At 52.4% G+C, this 23,898-nt stretch overlaps 4 protein-coding genes and 1 pseudogene across 5 annotated transcripts in view; 2 read left to right on the plus strand and 3 right to left on the minus strand.

Moving 5' to 3' along the window:
* PLEKHG5 (pleckstrin homology and RhoGEF domain containing G5) overlaps positions 1-5,352 on the plus strand; it is a 112,390-nt gene extending 107,038 nt beyond the window's left edge. For both annotated transcript variants that reach the window (XM_074218590.1, XM_074218589.1), the window contains 4 exons: positions 36-151; positions 283-461; positions 1,716-2,489; positions 2,764-5,352. In XM_074218590.1, the coding sequence (XP_074074691.1) occupies positions 36-151; positions 283-461; positions 1,716-2,489; positions 2,764-2,773 (1,079 nt within the window). In that variant the 3' untranslated portion in view covers positions 2,774-5,352. The remainder of the gene's footprint in view (positions 1-35; positions 152-282; positions 462-1,715; positions 2,490-2,763) is intronic.
* LOC141508409 (DNA replication complex GINS protein PSF2 pseudogene) lies at positions 4,852-5,684 on the minus strand (annotated as a pseudogene).
* A 1,239-nt stretch (positions 5,685-6,923) lies between these two features.
* TNFRSF25 (TNF receptor superfamily member 25) lies at positions 6,924-11,231 on the plus strand. The gene is made up of 9 exons (XM_074218592.1): positions 6,924-7,766; positions 8,033-8,167; positions 8,581-8,754; positions 8,867-8,954; positions 9,592-9,743; positions 9,858-9,974; positions 10,146-10,180; positions 10,298-10,475; positions 10,630-11,231. The coding sequence occupies exons 1-9, from the start codon at positions 7,502-7,504 to the stop codon at positions 10,914-10,916; spliced, it is 1,431 nt and encodes a 476-aa protein (XP_074074693.1). The 5' UTR covers positions 6,924-7,501; the 3' UTR covers positions 10,917-11,231.
* A 350-nt stretch (positions 11,232-11,581) lies between these two features.
* Positions 11,582-23,898, minus strand: part of LOC141509230 (espin-like) — a 59,057-nt gene continuing 46,740 nt past the window's right edge. The window contains exons 8-13 of the mRNA XM_074218596.1: positions 23,543-23,704; positions 23,202-23,394; positions 18,854-19,362; positions 13,501-13,580; positions 13,400-13,411; positions 11,582-12,804 (exon numbers count right to left, since the gene is read on the minus strand). Coding sequence (XP_074074697.1) covers positions 12,657-12,804; positions 13,400-13,411; positions 13,501-13,580; positions 18,854-19,362; positions 23,202-23,394; positions 23,543-23,704 — 1,104 coding nt within the window. The 3' untranslated portion in view covers positions 11,582-12,656. The remainder of the gene's footprint in view (positions 12,805-13,399; positions 13,412-13,500; positions 13,581-18,853; positions 19,363-23,201; positions 23,395-23,542; positions 23,705-23,898) is intronic.
* Positions 14,736-17,544, minus strand: LOC141509227 (espin-like protein). The gene has a single exon (XM_074218593.1). The coding sequence runs from the start codon at positions 17,041-17,043 to the stop codon at positions 15,340-15,342; it is 1,704 nt and encodes a 567-aa protein (XP_074074694.1). The 5' UTR covers positions 17,044-17,544; the 3' UTR covers positions 14,736-15,339.

A 23,898-nucleotide genomic window follows, 5' to 3' on the forward strand; every position in this document is an offset into this window, starting at 1 on the left:
TATACTTCCTCAAATATGATGCCCTTCCTCCCCAGGCTCCTTCCTCCTTATCTATCTGAATGAATTTCGAAGTGCTGTGGGTGCCTACACCTTCCAGGCTAGTGGACAGGCCCTTTGCCGAGGCTGGGTAGAAGCCATTTATAATGCCCAGGTAAGGTGTCCAGTGTGGGTGGACATGGGCTAAAGGTCAAGGGAGTAGTTGAGTTAGAGAGTGTTGGGTGTACATGTCACATGTGGAAAAGCCTGGACCCGATGCCTAGAACCTTTCTTCCCTGCTTCTAGAACCTACTGCAGAGGATGAGGCTACAGGAGCACCAAGGTAGTCAGCAGCAGCATCTGCAGAGCCTGGAGGAGGAGGAGGATGAGGAAGAAGAGGAGGAAGAAGGAGAGAGCAGCACCTCAGGAGCTAGCTCCCCTACCATCCTTCGCAAAAGCAACAACAGCCTGGATTCCCAACGCTGGTATGCCTTTTACAACACCATCACAGGACAAACAGTGATTGAGGTCCTACTGTGTGCAGAGATCGGCTCTGGAGCTGGGGGAGAAGGGGAGAAGAGGGTGGTGATACAAAATCCAGAGAAGACAAGCTCCTCAGAGGCAGTGGTAGAATGGAAATAGCAGTGGGCTTAGAACCCAGAAGATCTGGGTTTGAATTCCGTCTCTGGCTCTTCCTAAATCACTTATCCTCTTGGAACCTCAATTCCTTCTTTTCCTTCAGCTCAGTTCTACAAACATGAGGTACTGCACTGTGTGATTGTTACCTCATTGGATCCTTACAACAACCCTGTTGAAATTGCTGTTATTGTCTCCATTTCACATTTGAGAAAACTGAGGCAGACAGAGGATAAGTGACTTGGCCAGGGTCACAGAACTAGCAAACATTTGAGGCCATATTTGATCTCAGCTCTTTGACTCCAGGCCCAGCATTTTATCTGCCTCTTCACTGGAATTGTGCTTTGAAGGAAACACGGGTTTCTAAGAGGTCATGGTGAAAAGAGGATGCAATTCTGGACAAGGAAGGGACCACTTGGGCAAAGCCACGGAAGCAGACAATGGAATTTTGCATGAGGAGAATAGCTCACAAGCTGGTCTAACTAAAATGGAAGTTGCAGGAAGGGGAAGAATAAATAGATTAGAAAAATCTGTGGAAGTCAGATTATAGAGGACTGAGAATTTTGTACTTTATCCCAGAGGCAATAGGGAGCCATTGAAGATTTCTGAGGAGGGGATGACATGGTCAGACCTACACTTTATAGGACAATCACTTTGGCAGCTATGTAGGGGACGGATAGGAAAGGGAGTAGATTGGAAGCTGGGGAGACCAATGAGCAGACTGTGGAAATAACTGAATTAGATGACTTAAGTAAAGAGGAGGGATAGATGGAAGGAGGTAGTGATACGACTGAAGTGGTAGGCCTTGACAGCCAATGGACTATTGGAGAGGAGGGAAGAGTCAAAAATGGCTCCCAAGTTCCTTTTATTACCTAACTATTGAAGGTGTTGTGAAGATGGGCTCTGTAAGCCTGCAAAGCACTGTTAACTTGCTGCTACTGCTAGATTGTAAGCTCTCTGAGGGCAGGAACCCTACCCTGTCTTACTTTTTTCAGGATCTCCTTTCTGAAAGGTATACAGGGCTAGACACTAAGAGTTGGTGACTTGATGGCCTGTTCAAAGCCCCCTTTTGCTTCCCTGGCCCTCTTCCCTCCCCTTTCTAGCCTCTCCGATGGCTCCACAGAGACTCTAGCGGTTGTGGTGGTGGAGCCTGGGGAAACGCCATCATCGCCCGACTTTGAGGGCTGCCCGTTTAGCTCCCGGTCAGATGAGACCTCAATCTGCACCACGGTTTCATCCACCACCCCGACGAGTGAGCCCGACGGACTGCTCCCCTCGGCCGGGGCCGACTGCCGCTCCTGCTCCATCGATTCTGCCTATGGCACCCTCTCCCCGACCTCCCTGAAGGACTTTGTTGCCACCACAGAGTTGGCTCCTGTTCCTGCCCCCAGGCCCCCAGACCCACCTGATCCCCCTACTTCTGCCTTGACACCCTCACCCCGCCTCCGACGTCGCACCCCTGTCCAGCTGCTGCCTCAGCCTCGATTACTCAAATCCAAATCGGAGGCCAGCTTGCTGCAGCTGCTCTCTGGCCGAGACCCTCCACCAACCCCTAGCCGGAGCCTGTCCGAGCTCTGCCTAACACCCAATGGCTTCCCCAGGACTCAGGTGGGGCCATGCCAGCCACCTCAGGAAGCCTGTGCCAGCTGGGACTGTAGCGGGGCCAGCCCATGCAGTGCCTCGGAGCTGTCAGAGGTGGAAGATGGGAGGTGTTCCCCTGGACAGGGGGAGGAGTCTTCTTTCTCAAGGGAGGGTGAAAAGCCAGTCACTAAAACCACCTCCAGGGCCCAGCCCTTGGGCCAACACAGGAAACTGACCCTGGCACAGCTATACCGAATTAGAACCACCCTTCTCCTGAACTCCACGCTGACGGCATCGTGAGTGTCCATGGGGAGCCCGTGGGTACTAGGGCAGATGATATGGATACTGGCTCAGGGTAGGCGTGGGAGGTGGCTCCCAGGGGAGGACAGATCGTGAGAGCACATGGGGCAGAGGTCACTGCTGGGCAGAGGTCAGGTGTGGGCGATGGGACTTGGGTGTTTTCCATGTCCCTTGACTTAGCTTCATTGGGAGGACTAGCTTCACCTGTCAGGGCTATAAGCCAGCTTACAGAACTTTTCCTCTTCCCCTCTTCCCCTAATTGTCCTGCAGAGAAGTCTGAGTAGCCGGAGGACCCCAGGGTGCCATGGATGGATGGATGAATGGTCACTCAGACAGACAGATGGCCTGGTTCTGACCCATGTGCTCCCAATCCCCACAGTGGGAGACCAGGACACCAGAGTCCCTAGGGAACAGATTGAGGGCTGGAAGCCAGGAACCAAATTGCACTTTGTTTCATACTGCCTGGGCCAAGAGAGAGTGAGGCCCTGGGGAGGCTCACACCCCTAGGTTCCCACACATCCACCCTCTGAACTCTTAGCTGCTCCCTGCTCCCAGCTCACACATACACTGCTGCTTCTCCAGATCCCACTTCTAAGGGTCCAACCCCAGGAATCCCCCTCCTCAATACACAAATACACACCCCCCTCCTCCCCAGGCTGAATTATGACATCCTTCCTTTAAGCCACTGGGCCATCTCTCTACCACCCTCCCAGCTGGTTTCTTTCCTTTCTTGTCCCCAGATAGGGGTCTCTAGACCCAAGTGGTGCCCTCCACTCCCTCCTACTCCCCCAAGTCAGGCCCACATAGGGGTCAGGACCAAGGGACAGCCTGCCTCCCCCTTCTCTATGTATAAAGGTGCATATTTATTGAGCGTTGGGTTTCTTTTATAAAGACTTGTGTATATTCTCCTGTGTGGAAAGAGTGCGTTTCTCTTTATTCAATGGGGAAAGAGGAAAGTCTCAATCCTTTCCCTAGCCTCTATGCTACCCCCATGCCCACAGCTACCCTGTTGGTGGGGGGGGAGGGTCTTAACTTGGGACACTTGGGATCTGGCTGGTCTACATATACTCCAATCTTTTTAATCGTGGGTTTCCTTCCTTGGCCTTCCTAGTTTAAACTTTTTTTACTCCCTGGAGGAAGAACTTTAGGGATCTTTCTCCTTCAGTTGGGGGGGAATAGGGAGGGTGGAAACCCCAAGAAATGAAGCCATTGCTTCAGGTATTAGGATGACCTGTACATCATCTGAGGAATAAGGTACCCCTCCAACGATAAATAGAAGTCATTTTTTAAAAGAGTTAACTCAATGACTTGCCAAAAGTCACACAGAGAGATTTCAATACCCTTATCAGCCATAAATATTTCAATGGGGGGACTCAAAAAGCAAACATTGATGGAAGTGGAATAGGAGGGTGAGGATGGGGGAGACAGAGAGATGGAGGCAGAGGCAGGGATTCCCAAGAAGAGGCAGCATGCCATGGAAGAAAGAACAAACACTGGATAAAGAATCAGGGCCATAAATCTGTTAACTGCCTGTATGGCTTTGGAAAAGTCATTTCCCCATTCTGGGACTCAGTTTCATTTTTTTGGGGGGGGGGAAGACATTACAAGTTTATTGGCAAACAGCTGACCAAATGTTGTTTTGGGTGCGATTCTTTTTAGCCTTTAAAGTGGTCTTGCTCTTTCAACCATTTTAACACAACAGCCAGCTGACTACTATTATCTGTAACACTGGGCAAAAAACACCCAAACCATTCCACTGTTTCTGGGGTTGACTCAATCTATGTGGTTTACAAGAAAGAGTCGAAGCAAACCATGACACATTAACATCAGAAACCATTCAATGAGGCTGTAGCAACATGCCATCTTTCCAAGTCTAACTTAATAAAATCGTTAAGATGATGTTAGGCCACTGGAAAATGAAACAGAGTAGATAGAATTGAATTCTAAATCACATCTTCATAATTGTGCCACCAGCGTCTTATGGAGATCTAAGTGGTTGTAAGGAAGGGGTAAATCCAGAAAACCTTCAACCAACAATTATCTAAGCTCTGGACTATCATTCATCTCAGCAGAATGGACTGTGAGGTGGATGACATCTGCCAGGGAGAAAAAAAATTGTTTTGCAGCAGGGATACTCAAGACAGATGTGGGCCCAAAGACATTCTCCAAAAGTGAGGGAGGCCTGATGATTGACATTCAGTCACACGCCTGTTGCTTCTCTTACAGTGCCCTTTGTCACCTAGAGGAGCTTTTGACATTTTGAGAACTTCCCAGCCACCTGAAAAGTGGACACCTATCAAACTAGCCTTTTCGCTGCCTACCCTCAGCTTTATGAAATGTAAGGGGGTCTATCTTGCTTCACCATTTTTCTCTAAAAGTCCCGAGACTGAGCGCTTTCTCTGTAGGATGGAGGTTTGTGCGGAGTTTGTAGGGCTTGTGTGAGAAGTGCTCCAGCAGCGTTGATCTCCATCAGGGCCAGGTTATCCAGCTTGGCATGTGCTTCCTGCGGTTGCCAAAACTCTCTGCAGATAGCCCAGGTTTAGCTATTGGAGTATCCCACATGTCCTTCATCAGAGTCCGGATCTCATCTGCCTTGGGAATGTGTGCTATCCAGGCAGGATTTAACAACTTAGTCAGTTCCATGTAGTGAGGGCTAGGCATGGGGGAGAATGTTTCCTCCTTTCTCTCTTGATCTCGGATCTCCTCCAGTTTTTCAACATCCATCCATTCATCCAGGAGGAATCGCTGTACACTTCTGTCTCTGTTTTAGCATCATTGCCAGATGGGTACTTCCATGGGCAAACCAAGATTGAAAGGTTCTAGATCTCCCCTGATGAGGCAGATCTTGTCCAGGCTGAAGTTGGGGATGATGGTGACCAGCCCCTTCTCAGCCAGGAGTCCATGGGCCCTGCCCCAGGCTGTTCCGGCCTCCGCTCTGGGGTGCTGAGTCCAGAGAGCCTGAGTCGTTGGAGGCTGGGGCAGAGCCCCCCCCCCCCACTGCCACTGCCCGGCTCCTCAGTTTCATTTTTAAATTAAGTGGAGAGTCATAAATGGGATCTTGCAGGTCTTCTAGCCTGACCTGGCACCCCCACCCCCCTTTAAAGAGATAGAATAGATAAAAGGACTTGTCCAAGGTCATACAGCAAATTGACTGAGTGGCACAAACTTAGTGCTCTTCTCACCTCTCTCATGATTTTTTTTTTGAGGTTTTGCATGACAGTGGAGTTAAGTGACTTGCCCCAGATCACACAGCAAGATAAGTTGTCTGAGGCTGGATTTGAACTCAGTTCCTTCTGACTCCCGGGTTGGTGCTCCATCCACTGCACCACCTAAGCTGCCCCCTCTCATGATTCTTAATAGGAGGGAGACAGAAACCGTCCCTCATGTTACAGATAGAGAAATAGAGTCCCGCAGAGGTTAAATGTCACCTAGGTGGCAACTGGCAGTGCTGGGATTTGAACCCAGGCCCTTGCCTGACTCCGAATCCACTGCACCGCCTTCCCTGTACTTGTAGGCCAGAGTCCTGGCCCTGGCAGATGCTGCCCAGGAGATAATGACCATAGGCTCAAACCAAAAAGAAATGGATGTGGAGGAGGACGTGATAGTGAGTGACAGAATCTGAACTCTGCTCCTGGGCTCCACAAATCTCTAAGCTCTGGCTGGTGTGATACTAAGCAGCAGGTGCAGTGCTAGGCAGTGGGGGGGGCGTCCCCAGCCTGGAGGGGCGGAGCTGGGGCCCGGCGGGGAGATGGGGCTGGGGCAGGGCGGGGAAGCCCCACGCGTCTATGCACGCCCCTTCCCCAGTCAGCGCCAGGCCGGTGGGGAGGCTGCCGGGGTGTGGAGCGATGCTGCCCCGCGGCCGCGCAGCCAAGGCGGGGGCGCGGGTGAGTGGGTCTGCCATGGGCGGGGGCCAAGGGGGCAAGAGTGGGTGATCCGAGACCTTGGCCTCCCTGGGGCAGTGGATGGGCTGGAGGGATGGGGTAGCTTAGGCCTGAGTGGCCGAGAGAAGCCGGCGAGGGGGCATCCTGGAGAATCGGGGTCTCAGGCCGAGGGGCACCAGAGCCAGAAGATCTCGACCTAGGAAGTTGGGAGCCAGAGAAGATTCTGGGCAGGGAGTGGTCGGGGGGAAAGGACTCTCGGCTTCAGGGGAAAGAGACCCTGGTTTGAGACTGCTCAGGGAGACCACTTCAGATGCTGAAGCTGGTGGGAGGGGACAGGAACTCAGGCAGAGCGTGTGGCACCCTAGGGCCAGGGTCTGGGAGGAGGGACCTTAACCGAAGGACCCATGGAAGGAGGGTACCAGTACCAGGCCTGTCTAGTTTTCCATCGGGAGGAAGCACAGGAGAGGCATGAGTCGGGCTGGGGTGTCTTCGGCCCCCCTCCCGCCCCCTCCCCCATCCCTTTAACCCCCTCCCCCGCCTCAGCTTCCCTGGACCAGGACTGACTCTATACCTGTCTCTGAGGGCTACATGGAAGACTCCCAAGAACCCTCCCATTAATGAGGGTTGAGAGTTGGGGACAGGTTCGATGGGGTTCCTTTTTTAAGCTGCCCTGACCCACATAACCGCTGAGCAGGCAGAAAACGGGGCCCTTCCGCTAGGAGGAAGCGCCTTACCCCTTTCCTCTCAGTGAGAGGTGGGGGCCCTGAGGTGATCCAGGAAAGGAACCGGCGGCCCAACCCTTAAGACTCCCACGCCTGCTCTGAATTCGGAGAAGACCCTGCTCTCACCAGCTGTCCTCCACCCTTGGAGGGCCCAGGGCTGAATGGATTGTCCCTTGAGGGGCCCACTTATATCCTCTGACTTTTGAAGATGCTGAAGTCCTGGTGTGGGAGCACTCCGATTTTGGCTGCTATGTCCCAAGATCTAAGATCTGTACATGAGGTTTGGGGTCACAAAGATCCTTGCCTCTGCCTTAGCCCCTTCCTTCATAGCCCCAGTCCCTTGGGAACTGGGCTGGCTCTCAGGTGAAGGGGGAGGTGAGTGTGTAGGTAACTCCTTAACCCAGGATGGTGACTGTGGCTTGGGAGAGGCAATCAGCTCTCTGCCCCTCTCCCCTTCCCCAGGTGATCCTCTTGGTGGTGATGGTAGCAGGTAATGCTCTGAACTCAGGTCATCGGAAATCCCCATCCTTTCTAAGGAACCCCAGGACCTCCCCAGGGCCGAGGACAATGTTCAACCACAGCCCCCTTTCTCAGAAATCCCAGTTTTGCCCAACTCCCCAATATTTTTGGGATGAATCAAGTAGACAGTGCTGTAGGAGCTGCCCGGCAGGTGAGAATCTCGCAAAGGTGGGGGGGGTGCTGTTGCTGAAGTGGCAAGTGTCAGGGCTCTGACAGGGTTTAGAGCTGGGATTTATGATTTGAGAAGGAAGACTGTGAGCCTTCGAATCAGCTGGGAGAATTGGGAGGAACGAGTGACCTCAAAGATGGGAAGAGTGGGGCACTTTAAGTCAATGGAGAAGACTGGGGGAGGATTTGGGGCCCTGCTCCCCCTTTTTAATCTCATCTGTCCCTGAGGGTTGGGGTTTTCATCTATAGGACACTTCCTAGAAGCCCCCTGCACTGAGCCCCAAGGCCCTTCTTCCTGTCAACCCTGCCAGGAGGACACCTTTCTATCAAGAGAGGACCATAAGGAGATGCAGTGTGCCCGATGTCAAGCCTGTGACGAGGGAGGTAGAGTACCAACAATTAACTTCCTGTACATTTTCTTTCTCTATTGCTCCACTCATTCATTCATTCATTCTCTAGCTCTTTATCTCTATGTCACTTCCTCTCTTTCCCCTGTCTCATTCTTTTCTGTGTTGATCTGTCTCTGATTCATTCTCTCCCTTTTCATCCCCATTCCCTTTTCCTTTCTTTCTTCCTCTCTGGACTGGTCTATCCTGGATTCTCTCTCAGGTCAACTCTCTTCTCTCTCTGCCTCTGTATTGATTGGGTAATGATCTTCTGCTCCAATCTAAGTTTCTTTATTCAGGTTAATTCACCCCACCCTGAGGCAGGCACTGATGATGAAGACAAAAATCCCTGTTGGTTTGTGCCTGCCCTTTGCCCTGGGCTGGGTTTCTGACTTTCCACCTTCCTCTCAGACCCTGCCTTTCAGGTTGTTGTCAGAAACTGTTCCCCAGTGGCCAACACCCAGTGTGGCTGTGCTCCAGGCTGGTTCCCTGAATGCTCTGTAAACCATTGCCGGGCTGATTCACCTTTCTCATGCCATCCATGCCGGGACTGTGGAACTCTCCACCGAAACACACTAAACCCCTGTGAGTCCCTCCATTTCTCCTCTGCACCCCATAACTTGGCCCTATAGCCACTCATCCTCAGCTCCGTCTGCCACACCAAATCTAATGGCAGATTCTTATGGGCTGTTCCTAGGTTCTGGAGAAGACACTGTTTGTGGGAACTGTTTGCCAGGCTTCTGTCAGGATGAGAACAACAATTGTATTCCTGCCCCTTGCCCCACGTAACTACCCTGCCCTCCCTGGGCACCCCAACCCCCAATCATCTTCCATTTCCCCTAATCTGGCATATTGTTGGGTGAGTGGGTGGGTAGAAGATAGTTTGATGTGAATGACAGCAGGAAAAGGGAGGGGGGATACTTGGTGATGGGCAGAAGGCCTCAGAAGCACCATCTGGTGCTGGGAAAGTGAAACCAAGCTCCCAGGGACAGGGTGAAGGGCAAGAGAGGAAGGTGTCTGGGTTTGAATGGGTGAAGAGGGAGGTAGAATGGATGAGGTGTGAGAATAGAGAAGGAATAAAAGAGCAAAGGCTTTTGGGCCTTTGGGCCAGATTAGACAGCTCCTTGGAGTCTCTGCTGTGGGCCAACCGCACAGGTGATATAAAGATGCTGCCCAGGTTCCTGTGGGTCCCAATACAGGTATGCCCCTAACTTAAGAACACCCCATACAAGGTCCTACACCCACTCCAACCAAAACAAAAACAAAAAGAGAGGGAGAAACTGGAAGGTGATCCTTTGCTTTACAAAAATACTGACGTAGAATTCTTTACCCCCAAAATGGTTTAAATAGGATTTATATATATTCATAGGGACTAAAGCTGAGGTGTGAGTTTCATTGCACTATCTCTTGTAAATCCTACAGTGCCAAGAGTGAAAGGAAGCTACTGCTCACAGCCATCAGTCCAAGAGCCACATCCAGCCGGCTGACTCCTCAAGCCAAGCCTCGAGGGATCTGCGGGAATGATTCTGGGAGCCTTTCAGAGAGCTGCTCTGAGATCTATAACTCCAGGTCCGGTAGGTGGTTGAAAACTCTTGGGGCTCAAAAGTTTGGCTGGACCTTCTGGTTCCTCTGGCCTTCCTAGAGGTCAGGGACAGGAGATACTTATTCCAGACCCCCTTCTTTCTTAGGGGGCTGGCTCCATTACTTCTTGGTGGTGCCAACGTCGATCACAGTTCTGCTCTTGCTAGGATGGGCCCTTTTCTACAGCTATCGGAAATGTTGGGTCCCAAAGCCGCAGGTTCCCTGTAAGTATCCACCAACAACCCTTGGTGCGGTTTGTAATCCCTCTTCAAGGATCTCAGCCTAGATTTCCCTAAGAACTGGAAACAGGTCTTGAGAGATCCCTTAGAAGGGATCTAGGGATGCTGGAGTCCGGTTCCACAATTGACTGACTCCTCTTTTATCTCCATTGGCAGATGAACCAGATCTGGAGGCCTTGAAACGCCAGTGGGTATGGAAGATGGGTGTGTCTGGGAGGTTGAGAGGGCGTGTCACCCGGGAGATGCCCTAGGATTGAGTGATGACTTACTGCTGAAGGGAATGGATCTGGGTTTATGTCTGATTTCAGGTATTCAGCCCCTCACCTGTAGCCAGAGCTGCTCTGCCTCTGAATAGGTACGATGAGGTGTGTGCCCTACAGCTCGTGGGGAGCCGGAGTCCCAGCAGCCCTCCACTAGCTCGGGAAGTCCCGGGCCCAGAAGAAGGGTGGCCAGTGCTCTGGAGCCAAGCGCCCAACAGAGGGAATGGTGAGCATGAGGGGCTGGCATGAGCCGGCCTCTCCCTCTCCTACATCCTAGGATGGGAAACTCAGCAATGGCGAGGTCTGTTTTGGTCCTCTGAGAGTCCACCCCTCTCTGGTCCACCACCTCGGTCGGCCCAACTGCCGACCTTTGCCTCTAGGCCCTGGGACCGGCACTCTCCAGCCGGGCCCTCAGCTGTACGAGGTGATGGACGCGGTGCCCGCGCGGCGCTGGAAGGAGTTCGTGCGGACCCTAGGACTTCGGGAGGCGGAGATCGAGGCGGTGGAGGCGGAGATCGGCCGCTTTCGGGACCAGCAGTACGAGATGCTCAAGCGCTGGCGCCAGCAGCAGCCCGCCGGCCTGGGCGCAGTTTACGCAGCCCTGGAGCGCATGGGACTGGAAGGCTGCGCCGAGGACCTGCGCGGCCGGCTGCAGCGGGGCCCCTGACCGTGGGGTCACCGCTGTGATGGAGCAGAGACTGACGCCTCTCTCCTTCCTTCCAGTTCCCTGAGCCCGGGAAGGAAAAAAAAAGGAAAAAAAGGGGGCGGCTCAAGACCCCCGAGGGGGCGGCCGCCCCAAGCCCTAAGTATGGTTACTTAAGTTGGTAGACATGTTATGTCACTTACTCCACCCCACATTTGGAGTGGATAGCCCTTCCCCTCCCTCCCTCTCCGCCCCCGAGTGTGGGCAGACACGCGTGTCTTCTGAAGCCTCGGAGGTTGGCGGCGTCCGGCTAGTTCAGGATTAAAGTCTAGTAGCAAATTTGTCTGTGTGATCCTTGGTGGGGGGGGGCTCTATGTGGTGGTGGGGGGAAAGAGAGAAAATGGGGAAGGAAGGTCTAAAGGTGGAATGGATTGGCAACCGGTTGCTGAGGCGGCTGGGGCCAAATGAACCCGGGGGAAGATGGGGAGGGCACCCGAAACATTCCTCCGATCATTTCCCCTGGGGTTCCTGGAAGCTCCCCAGGAAAGTAGAACCAGAGATGGCCTTGGTTTCCACCCCCCTTCTCCAAAGTCCCGCCTCCTCTAGCCCCCCCCCCCCCCAGTCTGACCCTCCAGATCACCTGGTTTGGCAGAGACAAAGAAAAAGCACAAACTGACAGAGTGAGCGTGAGGCAACCTCTTCCCAAGTTCTGGGACAACCGGTGATTCTTTTAATGGGGGAAAAGCAGGGGCAGGGGGCGCGGGGCTGGGGTCCAGGCTCTTCCGCAGAGGGTGCCGGGAGGAAAGGGACCAACAAAAATAACATTTAGAAAAAAAAGGAAACAGAAAAGCCCCATCTGCTCCTCTCCCCGCCCTCCCCCCCAACAGTTCCCTTGGCAGTGACCTAGGGAAAGGGCCTCAGGTTGGGGGGAGGGTTTACGGGGGTGATATGGCAGCTGCGGAAGCCTGTACCCGGGAGGCGGCTGCTGACGCTAAGTGCGGGCAGGGAAGAAGCATGTGGGTGGGGGGAAGGCGGTAGGTGTCTCTTAGGGCTCCCTTCGGGGCCCCAGGGTGGGTCATTTTCTTTCACTTTCTGGTAAACAAATGACTGAAAGCAAACTGTCAGGAAGGGAGGGCCTAGCCAGGGTGGGAAATGACTCCAGATTTTGAACTAGGGAAAGCCTGGATGGGGGGGGGAGAAAGAGAATACTAATTAAAGAAAAACCTTTGGGCCCCACTGGGACGCTGGCCAAACTCTCCAGGCAAGAGCTCACTAGCAGCCTTCCCCTCCTGCCCCACTACCCCCAGACTGGGCTTAGGTTAGCCCCACTGAACTTGGGGAGTGGGAGGCTGCAGATCTGTCAGCGCCCAGAAAATGGGCTGGGAGGGCTTTGGACATTCAATGACCATGCAAATCCCAGGCAAACCAGCTTGCAAAGGGATGTCTCCCAAGCCACAGCTTAGGCCTTGGTGTTGGAAGGCTGCAGCGCAGTTTCCCAAGGGTGGGGGGTGGTGGAGGAGGGGGTCTAGTGGAGAGGAAGCTTCCTGGGGGGGGAATGCTGTGGGAGTTGGGGGTCTGAGAGTCAGAGAGAAACCGAGGGCCCAGGGCTTCCGAGCCCTGCCATCCTGCTGGCCCAGCCCTAGCCTGACCCTCTCTCCCCAACTCTCACCCCCACCAAGAAGCTCTTGAGGGAGGGGCCAGGGGAGAGAGTCCCAGCAAAGGCTGGGGCTGGGCTGGGAGCAGGGAGGGCCCTCGAAGCAGCACCTAGTGCTTTGCAATATCTCCTTTCTTCAGGATTATCTGTCTCTGCCAGGGCGCCAGCTTGGTTTCGTCGTACCCCAGTGTCCTGAGCTTCTCCGATTGTTCCTTCTCTCGCCGCTCCTCCTCCTCTCTAAGTTTCTCCTCCTCTTTTCTGCTTACCAGAGAGAGAGAGAGAGAAAAGAAGAAGAAGAAGAAGAAGAAGAAGAAGAAGAAGAAGAAGAAGAAGAAGAAAGAAAAATTGAGAGGAAGGGAGAGAGAGGGGGAGAGAGAGATAGAGATGAATCTTGGCTACTGGGGAGAGGCGGAGGGGAGGTTATGGGGAGGGGTGCTGAGAAAGATAGAAGCATGAGTATGGTATGTCAGACATCCTCTCTGAGGCTAAAAACAGCTAGCAGGTTATAGGAGATCAGAGAGATGGGGAAACAGGTCAGAATAATGGAGTCTTCTGTGGCAGTAGGTCAGGTCATGAGGGAGACAGATCAAGATAACAGAGGATAGAGAAATGGCAACATATCACAGAAAATGATGGTAGCCACTCTTGTTATAGGGAAACCAAGCTATGGGAACAGCAGGAAAGTTTATAAGAGAGATGAATAATAGCTAAGGTTATTGGGCAAGAGGTGAGAAGACAGGAATGAAATGTGGGACTGCAGATGACAGAATGGAGTATCAGAGATGTTTGGGAGAAAGAAGGCTATGAGGAACCTGACCTGGGCAGCCCCAGATAGAACAGATGCCACACTCACCGTTTTTGCTCCCTGGAAAGAGAAACGAATAGTGGATTAGTAGTGCTTCTTCCCATTTCTGCTCCCATCCCTCGGGAACATGGGATCCCACCCCAGCTTACCTCTCCTCCTCCATCTTCTTCCTAAGGATGTCCCTCCTCCAGGCAGGCATGCTGGCCAGACGGGCTTCTTCCTCCTCTTCCTGCAATACAATCAGAGGAGTTCAGGGACCAAGTATGCAGTGGGATGGGGAAGCATTTGGAATTCAGGGGCGAGTTCCTTATAGTTGAGAGGGGAGGGTAAGAGCTAAGGGCAGATCTGGACCCTGGAGATTTTGACGACTCAATAAAGCAAAATAAGGACTGGGGCGTCGATGATTCTTGGAGACCCTTGGAGGGAAGAGTAGAAGGAAAAGTAAGAATAGACAGTCTTTCAATCTCTTATAGAGACCTTCAGGGCTAGAGATTTTATTCCTATAATTTTCTTTGTCTCTCATTTTTATTATTTTTGTCTCTATTATTATTTTATATATTTATTAATACTAGGTATTATTGGACTTAATGCTTCTAATCAAGATTCCTCAATTCCATGATTTTGGAGGTCTGAGAACTCCCTCCACCAAGGCAGATCACAATCTGTCTATAACTTAGTAGAGAAGCCTTACAGTGGCCTGAGATTCAGAGTGCTTAAGTGACACATCCAAGGTCATAAAACTAATACGATCAAAAGGGAACTTGACTCCAGGGCTTTCTGGCTCCAAGTCTACCACGGCATTCACTGCCTTTCAGAGTTTCTAGTACTGTGCAAAATTGTAATGGAAATGCTGAGTGACCATGCTTTATCCTGGATCTAATTGGGAAAACTTCCACTAATTCCCAAAGATGAATCTGAGACTCATCTCCCACGCCCTATGCTTACACAGCTGCCCTCCACTCCCCAAGGCAGGGTCAGAATGATGAATGTGAAGCGTGTTGTAGAGTGATCACACAACCTACCCGGACCAACATATGGGAAGAAGGTGGAAGGGAGGAGGATGCCACACAGACCCAGCCTCAGAACTTGGTATGACAAAGGGACTGTTTCAGATCTCATTGGCATAGACAAAGCTATTTACAATATGACCAATTCTTGTCATTGGCTCTGCCTTGAGGGTGAAACCTGAGAATACTCCAGGGCAGCAGGAGAGCTACCCAGGTATCCTTGTCAATGGCTTCACTGAAGGGTAAACAGTGCCCTCACCTCTTCCTGAGCCCTGGTGGGTGGTGTAAATGGCTGAGCTAAAAGGCAAAGACAATCTCGGGCCCACCAATGGCAGGCACCTCTTCAAAGCAAAGATCTTTATTATCCTGTGTGACAGGGAGAGGTAAAAACATCACACGGCACACTAGCTCCCCCAGTCCCAGGTCCTCTGGCTGAGTCAGGGCTTGGGAATTCCTCACGTTCCAGTTTCAGAGAGAAGGCAAGCCCTAGTTGCAAAACTACAATGGAGTCCCATCTAGTTGGCAGGAGCTAAACTGGTCTACTTTTTCAGTGGTTCTGGGGCTGGAGGCCTTTGAACAAAATGGTAGATGCGAGTCTGGTTTGCAGAGTGTACAATGAGATCTGCTTTGTAGAAAATCATCCCTTGGAGAGGCCTCTGTAACTGCCCTGGGGAGCTACCTTGGACAAAGCTGGGAGGAGAGGTCCGAGGTAGCTTTATCACCCAGCCTTCTAAAGACACCATAGCAGCAGCCTGTCTTTCAACATAAAGGCCCTCAACAATTATGGCATCTCCTGGCCCAACTGTATTCAGCTTTAGCCTAACCGGGCTTTGCATACTTGGGCAAATGGCCTAGGCCTGCCCTCACACATCCAATTTCCATTTCTAGAGCGCCTGAAGTCATAGGTAGATGTCAGAATGAAGTTCTCCTTGCCCAATGGTCAGTTGACTTGACTTTTGTCTCTCTCTCCACTTCCACTACTCAAATGTCAAACAACTCGGCTTCTTTCTCTTTCCAGAATGAGAAACTTCGGTCGATGTAGCGGCAGATATCCTCATTGCTGAACTCTCCCATCTCAGCTACCAGCTGCAGAGAGTCATCCCTTTGGAAGGACTCTGTTGGAGTCAATGGAGAAGCCGGTGGCACAGGACTAAGTGGGTGCTCAGCCTGGGGCAATGGTGGTGGTGGTAGTGGGGGAGGGGGAGGTTGAGGTACTGGGGCTGGGGCCTGGAGTTGGAGCAGGGGCTCCTCGGCTGGAGGTTCTGGGCTGTCTCCAAAGAATGCCCTCTTCAGGTCCTCAAAGCCATCCTGCCAGTCCCGACGCCCAGCCTCCACCTCCTCCAGCACAACTCTGTGGAAAAGGCGGATGAGCTCCCATGGGTGACTGCCCAGCCGGTCAAACATCTCATAGCACAGCAGGTGGCGGAACTTGCGCTCCTCCCGGCTCATGCGCATCTCCAACAGCTGGAAGTATCCTAGCATGAAGAGGTCCAGGGAGAGGCTGTCGTAGCTGGCGGGCACCCCATCCACATGGGGCAGGAAGTGCTCAGGCCAGTAGAGACCCTGTCCCCGGCTCAGGCGGCGCCATTGCCGAGAGGGGACTTGGAACATTAGACTCCTCCAATGTGCAAGTAATTTCCCCACCACATGGCGCTGCTTCATGAAATACAGAAGCCGGTGGTCGTTGGCAGGACTGGGCTGGGCTGGCTTCTCCAATACCTTTTCCTTGGACTCAGGCTCTGAGGCCCCTGATGCCACCAACCGGGGCAGCAATCTGCGAAGGCGAGCGTGGGGATGGCGCCCAGACTCCCTGAAAGTCCACTTGCGCCAGTGTTCCAAGAAGAGATAGACGATGCGTTCCTTCCTCATGTCGATGTAGTCCTGGACACCTCGGAGCTCGGTGGAGAGCGGTGGGCTTTGGGTTAGCTGTTCTGGCTCAAAAATTGTCACCTCGTCGCCGGGCTCCTCTGGGGGGTACAGACAAGCTAAAGGGTCTTCAGGGAATGATAGCTCTGTGGGGTCCAGTGGGAGTTGCTTAGACCCATTGGCTGCTGAAGGCCCATCCACCATGAGCCCTCCAAGGCCTGGCTGAGCCACATAGTCTTCCTCCAGGATGGGCTCTCGGCTAAAGACATCAGAGACTGTGATGCTCACGGGCAATGAGAGCTTGCGTGGGTACCAGTAGTCAGCCTCCTGGCTCTGCATGTGCATCTCATAGTTGGCTTTGAGACTTTTGACAGAGACCCCACACTCCAAGATCTCCCGGGCCACCTCCTCCCGGCTGCAGCTGAAGGAGTAGCAGCGGCCTAGGCCCACAGGCCCTGCCCTCCAGTCTGCCACAGGGGCCAGGGGCTGCCCTGTCTCAGCCGTCACCAGATCCGTCAGGTGGGCCGGCCGACCCCCCAGCGTGGCCAGCAGGATGGCCATGCTCTTGAGCAGGGTGGAGATCCGGCTGCACCAGGCAGGCAGGTCTGGGGCCCGGCCCTGCATGCGGCGGGGGTTGACAGTGAAGCGGGGACTGGACAGTGCCACCGAGACGGGCAGCAGCTGTTGGAGCTCCAACTCCAGTTGTTCCAGCTGCGCCTCCAGCTTCTGAGCCTTATGCATCACCTGGAGGTTTTCGATTTGTTGCTCGATCTGGTTGATGTCTTCTTCCGTCATGAGCTCCCCGAAGGGCCCCAGCATGGCATTGTGGGTGGGAGAGAACCTCCAGCCCTCTGGTTGGTAGCAGCAGTAGCCAGCGGTCAGCTAAGACGGGGAAGAGAAGAGAGGGGAGGGGAACGCAGGTCTCCCTCTGACCCCACTCCCGGAGGCCCGAGGGTAGCACACCCTCAGCCTTTACATATCCCGAGTGGTGTAATGGTAGGCTGGGCAGGGCTGTACAGATGGGCTGGGGCAGCAGCCAATGGAGAAGAGGCTTCAGCCAAGGAGGAACAGGAGCAGGGTGAGAGCTCGCTGCAGCCCTCTCTGGGGCACTCTGGTTGACTGGAGGAGTGGGCCAGGCCGGATCTGGTTCGCTGCTGCTGGTGGACATGGTCTCTGGGCCTGGTCCCTCATTACACCACCAAGGGAACATGTAAAAGCCATTTAAACCAGAGTCCTAGACAAGCCCCTCCACTTGGCCCAGAGATAGCTGGGCTCCAGCTTAGAGCTAGAATTGACAAGGGGTTTAAAGGGGTGGGGAACCTTTTTTTCTGCCAAAGGCCAATTGGGATATTTACACAACATTATATGTTTTATATATATATATGTATATATATATATATAGTTATATATATATATATATATATAGTTATATAGTTATATAGAATGTTATAATATTATTCTCAGACCATATTTGGTCAAACATTTAATTAATTCATCCCCCAAAAGCACCTAGATTTATTGAATTTCCAGTCCCTTGCTTGTGGTTGCCTTGGCAACTCCAGACTAATATGCCTGTGGTTCCCTACAACGAACCCTCCCACTGAGACACCCCAAAAGGGTCATGCACCCCATGCTTAGTCCCTTGGATTCCTGTCCAATGGCATCCTGCTGTGATCCTTTGAACCCAGATGTCACCTGACTTCCTCTAACCATAGTCATCACTTTTTGGAGGCTTTTCAGTTTGATTTTTTTGATTTGTTTTCTGAATCTCTAACTTCAAAATTTTTATCAAAGTGAGATAAGGCACTGATCCTAAGAGAAATGTGGGCCTGGGATTGTCTGATGACAAGTTTCTCCTTTTCAGTACCGGAAAGGAAAAGAAACTCTGACTGGAGCTGGGATCTGTTCTGGTTCTGGGGCATATATGAACTTGAAAATCTTTATTTTCAGTAACTTCTAACTCAAATTGAATTTAATTTCTATTGGGGTTAAGTGACTTGCCCAAGGCCACACAGCTAGGTAATTATTAAGTGTCCAAGGCTGGATTTGAACTCAGGTACTCCTGACTCCAGGGCTGGTGCTCTATCCACTATGCCACCTAGCTGCCCCGCTATTTTAAATTTTTTAAAAAAATCTGAAAAGGCATCCATGACACATAAAAAAAATTAAGAACAGCTGGATTGCTTTTTGCTCTCAATCTATATTTTGTGTTCTGATGCTCCAGAATCCTGAGAATTCTCTCAGCCTGGACTTACAGAACTTCTCTCAGAAGAGAGGGTTGCTTAAATGTCCTTTTATCTCTTCAATTTCTTAAGAATGAAACAATTGTTTGTAGCTGATAGACTTCTCGGAAAATAGGTCCCTGAATGTATGACTCGGATATAGATACTTGGTCAACCTATGATGATGCCTGAGGTCTCCAAAGAGTCACACAGATGATGGCAAAGAGCAGGGAGCGACTAAAGGGAGGGGAGCAAGCCAGACCTCTGGTCTGAGGAGGGAGGAGGCACCAAGCCAGTAAGCAGGGGCAGGGTCTGAATCTGCCAGATGGTCAAGAAGGGGAGCTCCCCTAGAGCCCATAGGCTGGAGGAATGGTGGGAGGCAAGATCAACCCAGGCCCCAGGCCCACCTTTCGCCTCTGCTCCTCTTCCTCCTGCATCTTCATCTGTAGCTTCCGCACCATCACTTGCCTCTTCCATTCGGGAATGGGGCGACCCTGCTCATCATGTGTGGGGATCAGAGTCTCAACATCCAGCTGCAAGTTCTGTGCCGGAGTCAGCGTTGGGGCCACATTGCCATTGAGGATGGGCTGGTGAGAGCCTCCGCCTGCCCCAGGAAGGGAGCTTGATGGTGGAGTGGGGCTCCTGGCCCGGGACAGTGATGGAGATAGGGGTGGAGCATCTGTCTGGAAAGGGAAGGCATGTTGACGAAGAACATTCCGATTGTAGGGTCCCGTAGATCGCGAGATGGAGGAAGGGGCTCCAGGCCTTACCAGAGAAGGGAGCTGTCCACTGCCTGAAAAGACTGTGGTGAGGCCCTTGCTCTGTGGTGTTGGCTTCAAGCTCTTTCCTGCTTTGATTTCTGCCAGGAGCTCAGAGTTGTCTCCCGTTGGGGACATCATGTTGAAGGATTTGGTACCTGATTTAGAAAAGAGGATGATGAGATATGAGAAGATCCCCACTCCAGGTCCTGCCCACCCTCTCCAAAACCCAGACTGTCCTGGCTAGCCTGCTTCTGACAGAAAGACCCACAAAAGACCAAACAGGATCCAGCCCTCACGTGAGCCAGGCCAGAGTAAGGCAAGACCCAGTTTGGGGTGGGCAGGACAACTTCCCAGCAAAGACCTAGGAATCAGGAAAGATTCCGCTAATTCCCCCAAGGAGCAAAACAAACACTGGCACAGCCTCACAACTCTATATCCAGACCTACCTAGCAGCTTCCTCCTCCCTGCCCTGTACCTTATGCTTCTCCTCCACCCGCCACCTCACTTCCATTAGAGGGGTTAGCCAGTACTTACGAAATGAAGAGGAGCCAGCTTTACTGGTTCCAGTGGGGCAGCCCATGGGTGAATGCCCCTGCATGCTCATGGTGAAGTTGACTATGCCCAGAGGCAAGGGGAAGACTGCCCGATGCTGCAGGGTGTTCACCCCGATCTGTGATCTCCCTGGCCAGTCACCTGACCTTTGTTCCCTGGTTCCCTGGTCTCCGGGAGGAGTCTCCCAGAGTGTCCCAGACCCACCCCATGCTTCATCAGCAAAGCTTGGTGATCCTTGAACTAAGTTGTCCTGGCCCAGGGCCCTGGGAACCCAGGACCTCATTAGATCCAAGTGACCCAGCATCTGGCATCCCCACCCCCTTCCCAAACACATGCTCTCGCACATGCACACACACAAACACAAACACACACATATCGGCTCCCAACCCAACCCTGATAAAAGACTCAGATTTCCTGGGGAGTCTGTCCAGAAGAGTGGTTCTTCATGGACTGGGATGTTTGGGGTTGAGGGGTGGTGGGAGGGGCAAGGAAGGCTCATGTTCTGGATAAACTCCCAAGTTCTGTATGATAACATGCAAAGTCCCAGTTTCAATTTGCATTTCCCAGATTGTGTCTGGTGGGGGCTGGGGAGGGGGAGGGAATCAAGGGGTTGTCTGGGGAAAGGGATTGGAGTGGAGTCAGTAGCAAAATCATTCTCCCTTCTTCTTGATCTGGGGAAGGGGATATCTAAGCACCTTCAGGAAGCCCCCCCACCCCACCCCAGAGGAAGAAGGGAAGTGAAGCTGGAGGGAAGGGACACAAATGGGAATTATTTTCATAGGCAAAACAGATAGGAATGTTGGGGTGGAAGAAACAAATCTGCTGATTCCATGGCATACTCTTTTTTTCCTGGCATACTAAGGAAAGCTTTTCCCCAGCACCATCTGTCAGAATAACACTCAGTCATCCATTGGTTCAGGCTTTGCTCCATTTATACTCTTTCTGGTTTAAGTTCTCCTCTCTCCTATGTTTCACTTACATCCTCCCAGACCCTGGTTTTGGTACCCCAAGCAAAGACAGAGTAGAAAGCAGGCCTTGTACTTACTCTTCCTGCACCTTAAGGCTCTTACTTCTAGGAGGCAGAGAGAGAGAGAGAGAGAGAGAGAGAGAGAGAGAGAGAGAGAGAGGCAGGACAGTTAAGAGAGGTATGGAGGAGGCAGAGAGCCTGGGGAGAGCAGAGTGTAAACAAGCAAGATGATGGGTGGTGGGTAAGACACAAGCAGATTGATGCCCAGAGAAACAGAAGAAAATAGAAGAACAGGAAGGGAAAGGGAAGAGAAGGGAGGATAAGATTATCCTAAAAGGCCCAGGCTGAGTAGCTAATCCAAGTATACTTCCAATTCTTTCTTCCTAGCCCTCAGTCTGGAAGCATGGTTTGGAGCATGGATATCCAACCTTTTAGATCTTCTAGGTTGCATCACCCAACCAAAATTTGGCAAGGGCCACATATAGAATTTAATATTTATTTATGACAACAATGTAACCTATATTATAAATGAGTATAATAATAAAATACAATAATGTCACATGAATGGCCTTTGAGGGCCTCATGTGGCCTCAGGTTGTATACACCTGGCAGAGGATTCCAGTTTGAGTCATAAGGAATACCAGTCTCCATTTCCATCCCTCACAGTGTCAGTAAGAGCCAGAGGAGGGGAGGGTCTTTGGATCTGATGCTTGAGCTCATGAAATAATTACAGATTTAGAGTTGGAAGGGACTTTAAATGCCATTGAGTTGAACCTCAATTTACCCATGAGGAAGTGAGATCACGTGACTTGTCTCTAGTTCAATACTTAGTGTTTGAACCCAGCTCTTCCTAATTTAAAGTCCTATATTCTGTTCTCTTGGAAGGGGAGCTGAACTCTAGCATTGCCCAGTCATTTTGCTCTGTGTGTGTGTGTGTGTGTGTGTGTGTGTGTGTGTGTGTGTGTGTGTGTGTAGAAATCCAGACATCTTCCTTTGATCATGGTTCTGATAACCCAGCCACTCTTGGCCTGAATATCTGAGCCTACCTAAGTTTGTCCCAAGCTAGGTCACTGTAAATCCCCAGGATAATGAAGTGAAAAAAAATCTAGCTGTAGGGAATAGGAAGAGGCCTACAACTGATGGTTTAGGGTGTGGCCAGAATTCTCTCTACCGCTTTGTAGAGGATGGACATCAAGTGTGTGGGTCAGAAAGAGGATTCAGAGTACACAGTCCAGGATTTCCGAACCGAAATCACCATTCTACACTGAGGATTATAGCTCAGCTCTCTCCTGGAGACCTGGGAATCCTCTGTAGTAGGTTCAGGAATTTAGGGAGAGGACACAGACTGGGAGCCAGGAGGAAGAAGGAAAGCAAGAGTACAGGCTGGGTGGAAACAAAAAAATCACAGATGTAAGAAATAAAGACCTTCAGAAATAGAAAATTTGATGCAAGTGGAAGCATGTACACTCCTGGAGGGCAGGGCTTGTTTCCCTTCTGTCTTGGTGTTCTCAGAGCCTAGGGCAGGCACTTGCTGAATGAATGGTTGGTTGCATAGATGGCTAACTAGCAGGTGAGCAGATGGGAAGTGGGACCCATTTCAGTCTACTTCCAGTGTTCGTTCTGTGTATCACTTGGTCACAACCCTAGGTTTACCTTTCCTGCAGTTACTGAATAACATTGATGGATGTGAGGGGTTCTGCACACTACCCACCAGTTTGTAACCAGGTTCCATGGTCATGATTTCAAAAGTCAAGTAATTAGGCAAGTAAAACTGTGGAATATGAGCTCTCCCAAGCAAAGGGAGTATTTTTTTAAAAAACTATCCATTGTTTTGAATTAGCCATGATATCTCCTTTCTTTCTTCAAGGGAGACTCCTGAATTAGTCAATAGAGTTCTGATAAAAGATGAAAAGATGACTAACCAGTAATTAGATCCTTCCCCTCTAAAAACACAACACAACAAAGCAAAAGTGTGTGTGGTGCCTGAGCTCTAGTAACGGTTTGGACCCTCCCTATAAGTCTGTGAGTCTTGAAGGTGAGGGCAGGGAGAGGGTTATTGCTCCTTCAGTAGGTAAGGAAACTGAGGTTCCGAGGGCTCAGGAGACCTTCCCAGCTGGGAATGGAACCCAGAAAAGATCCCTCTGCCAGCCAAGTTCACCTTCCTACTTCTGCTTCTCCCTAGGCAGGGCCCTGAGATGTCTTACCAAGGCTACTAGACTGTCTTTTCCTCCCTTCCAGGGGGTCCATAGATAGGGGGAGCAAGGCAGGGCGTGGGTGACTGGGGGTACTCTTTCTCCCCCTCTCTTCCCACAGAGCATCATCCAGTCTATAGCAGCACAAAACCCACCCCCATGCTTCGCAACCTCTTTTCTCCCCCTCTGCCTTGACTGCAAGGCACCCTTGGGTCTCCTCCACCCCGACTGAGTCCTGGGATCACTGCCGCCCTTCCTCCCGCCCCCAGCTCCCCGAACTCACTGCCCGTGGAAGAGGAGGAGCGGCGCTGGCTGCAGACGGGCCCAGACCCCTCGATGGGCAGAGGTGGCGGTGGGGGCGGTGCACTCAGGGCTTCGGGCAAGGGTGGGGGTGGGGGTGGGGGCGGGAGGTCCCTGGACACTCTGTGGTCTGCGACGCTGCCGTTGTGCACGTGGCTACCGGAGAGGAGAGCAGCCTGAGGACAGAAGGAAAGGAGAGGGTGACCGAGGCGTTGGGGTGTCCGACACGTCGGGGCTGGGGGCAAGTGGAGGGAAAGCCCCCTGGGGCGGGGGAGACGGGGCCGGGGCGGGGGGCAAGGTTGGGCTGGGCTGCGAGGCTCTCACCTCCTCGCTATGGGCCATCCCCAGACTGGCTGCCAGGGGCTCCCCGGGGCCGTAGCCGAGCTGGCGGTAATAGTCCCCGGTGCTGGGCTGTTTGCCAAAGCTGCGGGACTTCCTGCCCGAGTCCACCCGCCGCAGCCCGTCGTGGCCGTCGCGGGAGCTCAGCTGCGAGGGAGGGAGGAGCGCCGAGCTTGGGCTGCGGGTCTGCGGGCGGGGAGACGGCCCCACCGCCTCAGTGGAGCCCACCGCCTCAGTGGAGCTAGCTCCAACCCCGCCCACGGCTAGCCAGAGCTGGGGGGGGGGGTCTGTGGTCGCGCCCCCCCCGGGGCGGCCCTGGGGAGGGGGAGTGCAGGGGAGGG

Source organism: Macrotis lagotis, chromosome 1 (assembly GCF_037893015.1).
Source record: "Macrotis lagotis isolate mMagLag1 chromosome 1, bilby.v1.9.chrom.fasta, whole genome shotgun sequence".
NCBI lineage: Eukaryota > Metazoa > Chordata > Mammalia > Peramelemorphia > Peramelidae > Macrotis > Macrotis lagotis.